The sequence below is a fragment of the Talpa occidentalis genome, unplaced genomic scaffold, assembly GCF_014898055.3.
Source record: "Talpa occidentalis isolate TD23 unplaced genomic scaffold, MPIMG_talOcc4v2.1 talOcc4.14, whole genome shotgun sequence".
NCBI classification, from domain to species: Eukaryota; Metazoa; Chordata; class Mammalia; order Eulipotyphla; family Talpidae; genus Talpa; species Talpa occidentalis.
The window spans coordinates 40,549,342-40,563,236 of NW_023601433.1; the positions used below are offsets into that span (position 1 = coordinate 40,549,342).

General features: G+C 39.3%; 1 protein-coding gene across 1 annotated transcript; it reads left to right on the forward strand.

Annotated features, from left to right (window-relative positions):
* The first annotated feature begins 351 nt into the window (after positions 1-351).
* Positions 352-13,350, forward strand: SDE2 (SDE2 telomere maintenance homolog). Its single transcript, XM_037510349.2, has 7 exons — positions 352-525; positions 4,852-4,969; positions 5,483-5,594; positions 5,867-6,036; positions 6,794-6,908; positions 9,086-9,587; positions 11,934-13,350. Exons 1-7 carry the CDS (start codon positions 406-408, stop codon positions 12,153-12,155), a joined length of 1,359 nt encoding a protein of 452 aa, XP_037366246.1. The 5' UTR covers positions 352-405; the 3' UTR covers positions 12,156-13,350.
* Positions 13,351-13,895: the final 545 nt, after the last annotated feature.

Consider the following 13,895-nt stretch of genomic DNA (forward strand, 5'->3'; position numbering starts at 1 on the left):
TTCTCCGCGACCCAAAAATAACTACACAGATGTAAGGAAAAGGGCCAAAGCCTGCGGCACAGGGCGGTGCTTAGGAACCATCTTATCGCTCCCAGCCAGAGCGCCCCGAACCCGACTCAGCGCCAGCCTTTTATAGCGAGTCCCTCGAGCCCCGCCCTAGCAACTTCTCCTAGCAACACCTCGCCCTCTTGCTCCGCTGCCTTATCGGCCTCCGCCAGGCCCTTCCTGTTCCCCTCCCCCCGCCAGCGCGGCGCTGTGGCCGGGCCACGTGACTGGCCCCTGGGGAGGGGCGGGGCGAACGGACTCCGTGGGGCGGGGTTATGGCAGGCGAGCACGTCATCAAGCTGCGCGGTTAGTTGTGGCGCTTAGCACTTCGGAGAGCCGGTGCGTTCCGGAATAGTCGAAATGGCGGACGCTGTGGCGCTTGTGTGGATTCGCGGCCCTGGCTTGGGGTGCAAGGCGGTGCGGTGTCCCTCGACCCTATGCCCGGTGCTAGATTTCATCCACCGACACTGCCAAGATCAGGTGAGATTCGCGGTTCCGGCATGGAAAAGGAAAGAGGAAGACGGGTAGGGTTGGGTGATGCGAGGGTGGTCTGTCGGGGGCGCGTCTGTTCTTTGGGGTTATCAGTTTTTGTGGCCGAGATTTCCTCAGTTTTAAGATGCAAACTGATGCTCATTCCTTCCTTCGCTTTTGTTCTGTGGTGGTGGTTTTGTCTCCTCATAGGCTTTGGTATTACTTTTTCATGGGTAAATGAGACAGTTGGACCATATGACTTTTAAGTATGTCATAACAAAACTGAGGCCAAAGGATGGTTGTGGGGGGAAATAAACTCATTTGGTCATGGGTTGGGGTCAAGCACTCATACGTGTCCTGTTGAGGGCTATAGTTTCTTTGGGCTTGTCATTTAGAGGTTTTTCACTAATCGTTTGATGGTTTCATGCACATGTGGTGTGGTTTACTGAATTATCGAGCATGTAAGCTTTTACCAACTATGAGATACTAAACCTGCTGAGTTACCTAAAGAATTTGTTGGTCTTCCTAATCTGACTTTAGCTTTGACATCTGATCTAGTACTGTTTTTTCTTTGTAAATACTTCATCCATGCTTCCTTAGACTTTTTTCCTCTGCTATTATTTTGTTTAACGCTTAACATGTGCTAACACAGCAGTTTAAACCAAATCTGTACACTGACGTTTACTGAAGAAACATTGTGTGTTTGCAAATAACATGTTTTTTTCCCCAAGTAACATTTTTTTTAGCTTCCCCATTTTTTTTTTTTTTTACTACACTGCAGCCCAGTCTAAAAACTATCAGAACTGTTTTTGATCATCTGGGGGAAATATTTTCCAAAATATTTGGAATAGTTTAATATCTCTGGAAAAAAAAAAACACCAACTCTTTGAGTACAACCTTTAAACTTTCTGACAACTGATCCAAAGTGAGAGCAGAAAAAATAGGATCTCAATTATGAAGAATATTGGAAAAAAATAAAGAAATATAAATGAATAGTTCTTTCAGGTACTTAGGAAACAGCAGATATGAATAGAAACAAACAAGTATATTTAATGAGATACTGGAAAAAATAAAAATAATTCATGTCCACATCTGTGCTTTTTAAAATAAAACTATTTTGATACATATTAAAGCACTGCTGTTCTTTAGGCTGGGATAACAGACACAGATATGGAGTTAATAAGAAACAAGGACATGGTGCTGTGGGAAATAATGACTTCCTGAAAGTCTACTGCTTTATTATGCACTGAGAAAACTTGATCTTTAAAATCAGAGTATAAGAAACTTTTCTGTTTGAAGTTGTATGTTAGAATGAAGCATCCCACTCTTGCCTTGAGAATCTAAGTCACTTTGCTATAGAGAAGTATTTCTAACCCAGGTACAAAGTTTCAGAATCATGATTTCTGAACACAGCATTCCACATTTATCTTAACTTTGTAGTTTCCAAGGAAACAGGAGCCTGGATCTCCTTTACAATCTAGACATTGTTGCCTTTTTTGTATGTGAGCTCTTTTTTGTTTTGATGCTCTTAAAGTAGTGCTTCATTTAAATTTTGCTTTAACTCCCTCCTTGCTGCTCTCTGAACTTTTTAACGACTTAATCTTCTGATGTTTTAAAAAATGAACCTTCCTTAGTGCTCATCCTGCTGAGTTCATCGCTTTGCTAGGCTTAAGTACCATCTGTATGCTGATAACTTTCAAGTACAAATATCCAGCCCAGACCACTTCCTCAAACTACAGTCTTAGATCCATTGTCCATACCATTAGCAAATCCTACTGCCTCTGCCTGAGTATTCTCAGATCCACATTTCTCATTGACACCTGCTGCCACACCCTGGTACAAAATAACTCTCTGTCTCTCACCTGGATTTTTGTTTTCTCACCTGGATAATTACAATAGCTTCTCATTTTCTCTGCTTTTATAGTATCTCCAGGAAGAATCAGGTGTAGCAGGTGTAGGCCAGAGGCTTGGAGGTGAAAAAATTTAGCAGAGACAGCAGAGAACAGAACAGGCTTACTGAAATACAGTGCTAAGGAAAACAGTGAGTAAGACAGGAGAGGTCTGCCCTCACCAGTGAGGGTAAGAGGCCCTATTTATACTCTCTGCATTGTTGGTTGGTTACAGTGACCAGTCTTGAGTGGATTTGTGTAATGGTTCTTCAGCTTAGCGACCCATTCCCAATCCATCCCCTTTACCCATTCAAGCCTCCCAAACTTGCCTGGTGGGCAAGGAATGGGAGCTTAGATTTTAAATTTAATAATGATACCACAACATATAAACTTATTTTCAATGTAATACCTAGGGTAATCCTGTGAAAGCATAACTCAGATCTCTTTATTCAAAACCTTAAATGATTTTATTCAGCATAACATCCAGCATCCTTACAATGTTTTTTTAAGATCTTATCACACCTCTTGTGTACTTTATTCCAACCACATTGGCTTTCTGTTGCTCCTTAAATACTTTTAAGCTTCTTTTCCCTGGGGCCTTTGCATCTACTGTTGCCTGTCTGGAATGCTGTTTCCTGAGCATCATGTGGCTTATTTCATCACTTTCTTTAATTCTCTGCTAGATACCATTTGATCAAAAACTTTCCTTGACTATGTATATGAAATAGATATCACCCTATCCCCTCCCGTTCACATGTCTCTCTTAATCCTGCTTATCACCATTTGATATAATAATATATAATTTGTTCATATTCTGTCTTTCCCTGCTAGAATATTAGCTCCATGAGGTAGGATCTGTATTCACTATGTTATTCACTGTGGTTTTCCAATACCTAGCAAATAGCAGGCATTTAATATTTGCTAAATGAGTGAGTCTCATTGGACGTGGTTCATAATAAATATTTAGTTTTTACTTCAGGAAATTACCAGTAATTTATAAATCCTTTTTCTTGTTATTGTGATTTCTTCATTCCTGATGGTTATAGATTTAATTGTGTATTGCCTAAGTTCCATATTACTCTGAAGACTATTTCTTTTTTATTTAATAGCATCAGAAAACTTGTTTAGAAAGACTTGGAGTTTTAAAAAATTTCTTTTCATTACTTGAGGATTTTTTTTTCCCCCTGCCGGTTCTGCTCCCTACTCTGTCTCTGGTGAATCCTCTTACCCCCTGACCTTTGCCTATACCCTAGTTTTTGTATGCATAAATAAATAAAATAAATCTTTTTTATTAATTTAATTTTTTTTGAAGATTTATTTATTCATGCATACAAGAACCAGGGTACGGGCCAGATGCGCGGGAGGGTGAGAGCATTCACCAGTGACAGAGCAGGGAATAGAACAGGCAGACCAACCGAAAAACACTGCTTAGGGGAGCAGCGGGCGAGACAGGAGAGGTCTGCCGTTCCATGTGGGATTCTTGCCCGCCTGCAGATGCTGCGGACAGCTTCACAGCGTTATGCCCAACCACCTGCGCCACCAGGGGAGGCCCTAAATAAAATAAATCTTTAAAAAAAAAGACAAAAAGGTTCTGTATTTCACTGTGTGGTACTGGAAAGGGAAGGGTACTCAGAATACATCATATAAAATGACTTTTTTTTCCTTTTAGTCATTTTCATTTTCAGCTTGTTGGAGGCGGCCACCCTGCGTAGTAAGCAGAAGGGCCTTGACCCGAGTCTCTAAGGCATGTGAAAACACATGCGTCTCGGAGGAAAACCTCTGAGTGACAGGACTTGGTGTTGAGAGCCTGGAAAGTGACCTGCGTGGAGTCGGGCTTCTACATCTCCACAGCCTGAGAATAATAAAATGGAGAGATCCTGCGCAGTAAGCAGAAGGGCCTTGACCTGAGTCCCTAAGGCATGTGAAAACACATGTGTCTCGGAGGAAAACCTCTGGGTGACAGGACTTGGTGTTGAGAGCCTGGAAGTGAACTGCGTATATCTCCACAGATTGACAACAACAAAATAATGAGCGAACTTCCCAGGCTCAGGCTAGGAGGCGATAAGATTATGTGTGTGAGAACTAACCGCCTGGTATCCTACTGTCTGAAGTAAATAAATAATAGTAAAAAAATAGACTAATCATTCATACGTGTTATCATTATGTAGTATGCTTTGATGTTACACCTGCTACAATTAAAATAGTATATAATAAGCACTAAGACAATAAAGATTTGCTGCATGCTGGACATGACAGTCCCCCATGTCTGATTTCCTTTACCGTCGGGGGTCAGGACTCACTAAAAGTCCACATCAGCTCAACAAATATTAATTGGATATAAATATCTGCATGTAACCTGAGTGATAAAAAGATAAGCTAGGACCCTTCCTGTAAGAAATTTTTGTTTCATAAGTGGCATTAAAAAAGAACCCACATTTGTCTCTAGGATATTCCAGCGGAGTGCTTCTTTGTGAAATGCAATGGAGCACTCATTAACACCGATGACACAGTGCAGCATGGAGCAGTTTATAATCTGGAACCCAGACTACGAGGTGGAAAAGGAGGTAGGTTGGTTGTAACACATCTACAGTCCTTGGCCATGTATAAAATTAAAAAACTTGATCTGTGGTATGCCAGCCTTGTTTTGCCTTTGTGAAATTCTCTAATTGGAATATCTAGCTCCAGCCAGATAACTCTCAGACAACCTAGGCTCTAAGCCTTGGGGCCAGATGAGATGAAAAGAAGTGGCTGTTAGTCTGTACAGTTCGTTGCAAAGTGTTGAAATGATCAAATCTGCTTTTATCAAGATTTTGTCTAATTATTATGTTAAGGGAGTTCTAAAGTCACTTTAAGAAATTCAACAACAGATTGGGATAGATTTAAGTCCCAGTTATATTAACATATCTAAGAAAAGATAAAAGAAACTAAGAGCAAAAACTGAATATTAACAGTTCTTGGTCTTTTTTTAAGCAAGCAGAGATTACTTGTAATCTTGTAACATTATACTATTTTTACAAGTTCCATCTTTATTCATTCTTGAGCACTTTTTAACCCACTTTCTTCAAATACTTGTTCAGGTTTTGGATCTATGCTCCGAGCACTTGGTGCTCAGATTGAGAAGACAACCAATCGAGAAGCCTGCCGGGATCTCAGTGGGAGGAGACTACGAGATGTCAATCATGAAAAAGCGTAAGATACCCTTCTGTTTTTATTTTTTGGAGAGAGAAACATACTTTCAATAATGGTTACACATACGCTATACGTAACCGAAAGTTAAACTTGAAATAATTATGCTCTAATTTGTTGTTACTAGATTTAATTTTTTTATGACTTAATGATTACTTTGGGGCTTTAGTAAGTCCATTACAGTATGCTGTTAGTAAGAATGGCAAACCTTTATGAGGGAATGTCACCAGTGTATATGATAGACTTCTTCAGTTATGTCTCTTTCTCCTCCCCAGAATGGCTGAATGGGTAAAACAGCAAGCTGAGCGAGAAGCTGAAAAGGAACAAAAGCGCCTGGAACGACTGCAGAGGAAGCTGGCAGAGCCCAGGCACTGCTTCACCAGCCCTGACTATCAGCAGCAGTGCCATGAGATGGCTGAGCGTCTGGAGGATTCAGTCCTGAAAGGTGGGATCAGGGTTATTTAGCGTGATCAGCAGACACCTCTGAAGCCAGCTTTTTGAGATTGTTCCATACTGTACACAAAGAGCAGTTTTTGACCTTCATTGGGTTACAGATCTGTGTAACTTCTCTCCACAAGAATGAACACGCTGTATCTTACAACCTATAAAAATGGGAACACATAACCACATAGTATTTTACACATTTGACCCTTGGATTTCCATGCATCCATGTGTCCCCAGTAAGAACACTTTTTGTTGCTTTGTGGCAATAAGTTAGGTCTTTAGGAGATGTCTAGACCTCAACATATTTGCTTCTCTTGTTGGTGTTTGGTTGTTTTTTTTTTTTTAAGATTTATTTATTTATTTTGTACGAGAACCGGGGTACAGGCCAGATGTGCGGGAGGATGAGAGGATTCAGCAGAAGACAGAGTGGGAAACAGAACAGGCAGATTGACGAAATACACTGCTGAGGGGAGCAGCGGGCGAGACAGGAGAGGTCTGTCGCGCCATGTGGGACTCTTGCCGGCCGGCCAGGATCGAACCAGCACAGCAGAGGCTGCGAACAGCTTCACAGCGTGGTGCTCAACGGTCTGCGCCACCAGGGGAGGCCCTGCTTCTCGTGTTTTAAGAAATTTAAATCTAGAACATAGATTGCAACTTTTTTTTTTCTTGCAATCTAGATTATTTACAGTTTCTTTGCTTAAACTTAGTTCTGACTTGTTAACATTTCTGTTAACTGAATTGTTAATATTACTCATTAGGTATGCAGGCTGCTTCCAGCAAGATGGTATTGGCAGAAATTGGTGAGAAGCGGAAACAACCTAATAAATCAAAATCAGACAGAGGAGCCAGTGCAAGGAAAAGGAAATGTTTTTGGTAAGTATGTTTCATCTTCACTTTAAGTAGGTCTTTTGGACTGGTATGATACATTTTCTTTTTGTCTACTGGGCATCAGCAGACTTGTAAAATAATGTTTGATGGAGGCTCAGAAAATTTCCTGAGTGCTCAGTCCTTAGGTTTCAGTGATTGTCACAATGAAATCACAGTGTAATGATTTCTGCTCTGATTGCCATTAAGAGATCCAAAGAACAATTTTTTCCTGGTAGTGAAGATCAGATAAAAATAGCTTTGTATGTGGAATATTATTCAGTCACAGGGAAAGAAAAATGAAGACATTTACAGCAAAATGGAGGGAGTTGGAGGGAGTTATGTATACTAAAGTCAGCAAAGACAAATACTGGACATTTACATTGTGGATAATTAGACAAAGTAAAATACTTAACAAAAACTAGCAAGTACTAATAAACACTGTGAGGGTGAGACCATTGAGGTCAAGAGGGAGGAGGGCGAGGAAGGGACAAGGGTATATAAGGGATAGTGAGGGGCAGTGTGAAGAAAAGAGATGGAGGAGGTACTTGAAAGACTTTTAAGATACCATTTGCATTGTGTGGACATTATATGGATCTTGAATTTTAAAAATTAGGTTTTTTTTTTTGTTTTTTTTTTTTTTTTTGTGGGACCCTCGCCAGCGGCCAGGGAACGAACCGGCGCTGCAGAGGCTGCAGGCAGCCTCGCAGCCCAGCGCTCAACCGCTGCGCCACCAGGGGAGGCCCTTAAAAATTAGTTTTTTATAAGAGAGTTAGAACTTTAAACACTGACCAGATATTTGATTATATTATGTGTATGTTAGTAATAAAGGTGTATTTGTTCTGCCCTGGGTTCCTGGCACAGAGCTTCTAAAATCCTACAATATCCTGAGTGATAGGAGTGCTAGGATCATCTCTTACTATAGTATGTATAAGAAATGTATATAGTAATATGGTATAATAGAGACTGACTTATGAGCCTCTAAAATCTTTTGTCTTTTTATATGCTAATGAGATAACTGGTAGCTTCATCATGGGGCCTAGCTATCAGAGGAGGAAAAAAGTTTTGTATTTGAGTTACTCTTTGGTGTTGAGTTAACTTTCAGTAATTCCACATGGAAGCCACAGCTGTACTTACCGAGTTCTGTTTTTTTCTGTGGTTTTCTTAGTCATCATTGAGGTCTTGGGTCACTTAGCCAGACTTCTACTACTTTTGCACCGTGGTGAAAAGCACACCAGTATTTTTTCTTTTCTGTTCTTATAGCTCTCCCACACTTCACACTTGGTCCTCTGGTTACCAACTCTGTTCCCTTTGGGCAAACTCAGAAATTGATACAGTCTAATTGGGATCTTGCTCCTTGTTGACCTCTCCTTTGAGGATAGGAAGATGTTACCCAAAGATCATAAAACTGTTGAGTTCAACTTAGAATTTTGTGCATTCTTTCTGAAATGGGAAATAATTGTTCTTGAGAGAATAGGTTTTTTTTTTTTTTTAAAGTCAGGTTTATTGAGATATAATAACATATATAGTAAAATTCACCCTTTTTGATTGATTAGTTCTGTGAATTTGAAAAATGTTTAACATGTGTCCCTTTGCTGTTAACCCTGTCCTCTACCAACTATAGATTACTGATGTTTGTTCCTGTGGTTAAGTCCTTTCCAGAATGTTGTACAGCTTTTTTGGTCTGATTTCTTTAATTTAGGCATAATGTTTTTGAGAGCCATCGATGGTATTATGTGCCTCAGTATTTCATTCCTTTTTATTGCCAAGTGTTAATGTATGATATGACTACAGTTAGTTAATAGCCATTTGGATGGTTTCCAGTTCTGGCATGATTATAATTAAAACAAGATTTTTCAAAAACTTTATTATGTCTGATTTCCAACAGTTGATGTCCATACAATATAAGATTAAAAAGTTTTAAGAATTTTGTAATAACTTAAAAAAAAAAAAAGCCTGTTGGATCTTTGGAATGGTTGGTTCCAGTCTCTCTGAAATTGTTTATTCTTCAGAAGTGAATTTACACCTGGAAAACCTTTTTCTGAAATTTACCTGCTTCCTATCTCAAACTAGCAGATACTTCTATTCAGATAGTCTGTTCCCTGGGCAAACTACAGCCTTTTTTTTTTTTTTTTTTAAAGTAGAAGCTATAGATGGTGTTAAATGCTTTCTTTTGCTTCTGATAGGTTGGACATGCAAGGACTAGAGACTGCAGAAGGGTCCAGCTCTGAGAGCTCAGATGATGACAGTGAAGAAGCACCTAGTACTTCAGGAATGAGCTTCCATGTTCCAAAACATGGCAGTGATGGTGTTGAGACAGCAGCTGAATTTCCCAGTGGTTCTCAGAGGACTAGAGTATTGAGTATAGACTCTAGATCACCAGAAAAACTACAGACCACAGTGTCTGACTCTGGGAATGGTGTTGTAGAAGACCTGTGTATGGAGCCGCGAGAGACCTCTGCTCAGGAGTACATGGAAATGAAGATGACTAAAGGGACAGAGGAAACCCAGGAGAGAAAGGGGACAGAGAGTAAAGGACCTGTGGAAAAGGAAGCTGGGGCTGCACTGAATAACGAGAAAGAGACAAAAGAAATGACTGATGGGGAAAGAGCTGCCAAGTTAGTATCTGGAGCAGATAGGGAAACCATTCCCTCTGCCAAACTGGAGGAGAGCCGGTCAGGAAACACAGTACGTATTTTTGGGGGGCCAGTGTCTAGAGCCATATCAATTTAACCTCTGCCTAAGTCATAAAATGGAAATGTGTTATTTCTCCATCAGCTGCTTAGTGGAAAGACTCATTTAATAATCAGAAGTACAGATGATGGTAAAACTTGCCTTTCCCTCCAAAAAAATCCAGGTTTTGTTTAACCCTGGAGTTTATATTATTTTGCCACTAGGTGGTGTCCTTGGCTCCATATTTTCATCAGTTCTGAGATGCCTGTTTTCCAGTGTCGCATCTCTGAACTTGGATCCGGATCACATTATAGCTTAATTGGTATTTCTTGTTCTTATTAATACATATGATAATAAGGCATATTATGATAGGTGGCATTTTCTATTTGATGGAATATGCTCATTTTCTTATTACTAGCTCTCTAGTCACTTTATGTGAAATGCTGTTTGAACACCTGGATGTAAGATCTCTACTATAGAAAAGGAGCAGCTGCTTTTAATGTTGTCATCAAAACTTAGTTCCTACATTCTTCCTTTTAAAAATTGATTTTTATTTTGTATACATTTCCTCAAATAGTTGATTATCTGCTCTTTTCAGTGGATTGACTTCCAGCAAAAATCCTTAATGTTTACTCTTTTTTAAAAAAAGATTTATTTATTTATGCATACAAGAACTGGGGTACAGGCCAGAGGTGCAGGTAGTGAGGGGATTCACCAGAGCCAGAGTGGGGAACAGAACAGGCAGACTGACTGAAATACACTACTGAGGAGAGCAGTGGGCAAGATAGGAGAGATCTGCTGCGCCATGTGGGTAGCTCCCTGGCTGGCCGGGGATTGAACTCGTGCTGCAGAGGCTTCACAGCTTCATTGTGCTGTGCTTATTAACCCCTTGTGCCATCAGGGAGGCCCTTTAATGTTTATTCTTTTTTTATTTTTTAAATTCTTCCATTGTTCATTTTTTTTTTAAGATTTTTTTTTTATTTATGCATATAAGAGCTGGGGGGGGGGTGAGAGAGATGGCGGGGGTGAGAGGCCCCACCAGAGACAGAGTGGGGAACAGAACAGGCAGAATGACTAAAACACACTGCTGAGGGGAGCAGTGGGTGAGATAGGAGAGGTCTCCTTTGCCGTGTGGGTTGCTCCCTGGCCAGCCGGGGATCGAACTATTGCTTCATACTGTGGTGCTTAACTCCTTTCGCCACCAGGAAGGTTTAATGTTTACTCTTGATCTTACATTTTCACTTAAGAATCTGTGAAACCTGAACTACTTGGTTTCCTTTAATAAACACAGACCCTATCACTATTTGTTTAACCAGCATCCTTTCTACTCCTAATGCATAAGCCGAAATACATGGAATGCCCTTTCTAGGAAGACAGTGAAATTCTTTTCTGTTAAGGGCTTCAAGTTCACCTGCACATCATCTCTGAGTTGTAAATATGTAACTATTATGTTGCTGGCCTATATTGGAAGTTTTACAAGGATTAAAATCTGAAAAAGGTGAATTAAAGGAAAATAGAATGAAAGTTGATTTGACTTTCAATCTTTGAGCCTTTAAGCGTGGAAATTTTGTTTTTGATGTTTGTCTAGTTGTGTTCATAACAACTGTGCATAGCCATGTGTGATTCTCCAGTCTTAATTACTCATTTATAATAGAAAGCATTAAGAATAGACATTAATAGATTCACCTTTTACAGTGATGGAATCTCATTAAAATTAAGCTTTATGGCGCTGACTTCTGTCGTAGTGTGGGGGTAATTCAGCTGTTTGTATTTTTATTGGAAAAATCAAAAAGAAAAGAAGAAAGTATCATTAAGACCTTTCAGAAATCCTGTAACTTCTGTTGCAATTCTGAATATTTGTTTCTAAATATATACATGAAATATTAATGTTTATTTTTTTAAAGGTTTATTTATTTGTTTGTTTGTTTATTTATTTATTTATACAAGCACTGGGTACAGTCAGAAGCACGAGGTTGAGAGAATTCACCAGAGCCAGAGCGGGGGACAGAACAGGCAGAACGACGAAATACACTGCTGAGGGTAGCAGCGGGCATGGCAGGAGAGGTCTGTTGAGTTGTGTGGGACCCTCGCCAGTGGCCGGGCATTGAAGCAGCGCTGCAGAGTCTGCAGGCAGCTTGCAGCTCAGCGCTCAACTGCTGCTCCACCAGGGGAGGCCCTATTAATGTTTATTAATAATGTATATTAAGAGTGCATTTGGAAGAATATTTAAATGATTGTTAAAATTCAGTAGCCAGATGTGGCAATTAAATGAAAACTTAAAAAATAGAATATAGTTGACAATTTAAAAAGTCTTTATTCAGAGAAAGAAATCTGTTTTTAAAATATTTTTCTTTTTCTCAGGATATTGGTTGGGGAACTGTAGATTTACTGGCCTTCAACTCGGCTGCAGAAATGGAGTCATTGGGTTTGGAGAAGCTCAAGCGTGAATTGCTGGCCCTGGGACTGAAATGCGGGGGCACTCTGCAGGAGCGGGCAGCCAGACTCTTTTCTGTCAGAGGACTGACCAAGGAACAGATGGACCCGGCTTTATTTGCCAAGCCTTCGAAAGGAAAGAAGAAATAAACTTCATCAGAGCAGATTTCTTGTTTCTTCATAGTCTAGCACTATCTGTATAATGTTGACTCTGGGCCATTATTCCTATTGGAATAATTCTTACTACTCCTTAAAGTTGATTTTTAATAAACTAATTTTAACTATTCCCTCTTTCATTATTACATTGATGGAATTAATTTGTGAAGCCGTCTGGCCTACAAGTTTTCTTTGTGGGAGACTTTTATAACAAATTAATTTCTTGAATAAATGCAGAACTGCTGAGATTTTTGGTTTCATCTTGTCATTTAGGTGAGTGATATTTTCAAGGACTTTATGCATTTGAACCAAGTTGTCAGATTTGTGGACATAATCTAATTCATATTGGTCTCTTACCCTTTTGCTATATGTAGGAGCTGGAGGTGGTAACCCATTCTTTTCATTCTGTTACTCATAATTTCTGTTTTGCTTTTCCAGTTCAGTCTAACCAGGAGTTTTTTCCCAGCTATTTTAAATTTCTGTTTTGATTTTGCTCTATTCCTTCTGCCTAATTTGGATTTACTTTGCTCCGTTTTTTTGGCTCTCTAACGTAAATCTTGGGTCATTGATTTCAGACTTTTTTCCTGATATGTATGCTGAAAGCTATAAATTTTTCTTTAAGCATTTCCTTAGTTGCATCTCGAAACATTTTAGTATGTTATATTGCCTTCAAAAACAAAAAATGTCATGACTTTTCTGACAACCCAATATTTTCATTATGATTCAGTTCTACGTATTTTCTGATTTCTTTGTGAATTCTTTTAACCATAGGTTATCTAGAACTGTGTTGTCTAATTAGGAGGTTCCCCTCCCCCAAATATTGTATTACTGCCTTCTAATTTAACTTCCTTTGACAGAGAATATCTTCTTTATGATTTCAATCAGTTAAGTTTCATTGAGACTTGTATTATCATCCAGCATATGGTCTCTCTTGGTGACTGTAATGTGTACACTTGAAATTAACACTGTTTTAAACTGTTGGTGAATTTGTTCTGTAATGTCTATCAGGTAATGTTCAGATTGTCTGTCTTTATTGATTTTTTTTTAATTGAACAAAAAATTTGTTATATATAGTATTGACATCTAAATACGATACGGTTTTTTAAGTGAAAATAAAATGAAATCACATGTACATAGTTGTATTCATTAAGTGCTAAACAAAAGCCATACAACAATGAGAAACATTAATAGCAAATCCAAAGAGAAATGAAGATACTCTTCAAAAATCCATATTTCATTTGAGTATCAAAAATCACCATTCTTTTAGTCATTTTCTTGTACCTTATTTTGTTTTCCTTTTTAAAGGTTTTGTGTTTTTTTTTTTTAAAGATTTATTTATTTATGCATACAAGAACTAGGGTATAAGCCAGAGGAGTGGGGTGGGGGGTGAAGGGATTCACCAGAGACAGAGTGAGGAGCAGAACAGGCAGATCTACTGAAATACACTGCTGAGAGCAGCGGGTGAGACAGGAGAGGTCTGTGATGCCATGTGGGTAGCTCCTTGGCCAGGGATTGAACTCACTGGGTATAGCTTCACAGTGCTGTGCTTAACCTCTTACACCACCAGGGAGGCCCCTCTTGTACCTTATTTTGTATTTACTTTCTTTGCATCTGTTTGAATTCCTGGATTTTATTTTAATCTGTGAGGCATAAGCTGCAAGATATATTTCACTGGCTGAGGCTTTGGGGAGGTTGAACATCTGGGTGTTAATTGTCAGTTCTGTCAAGTCCCAA

Excerpts from the sequence above, each read along its gene's own strand:
- SDE2 (XM_037510349.2), top strand. The coding sequence starts at position 406 with ATGGCGGACGCTGTGGCGCTTGTGTGGATTCGCGGCCCTGGCTTGGGG. Across the intron at positions 526-4,851 it reads ACCGACACTGCCAAGATCAG|GATATTCCAGCGGAGTGCTT; the intron begins GTGAGATTCGCG and ends ATTTGTCTCTAG. Across the intron at positions 4,970-5,482 it reads ACTACGAGGTGGAAAAGGAG|GTTTTGGATCTATGCTCCGA; the intron begins GTAGGTTGGTTG and ends ATACTTGTTCAG.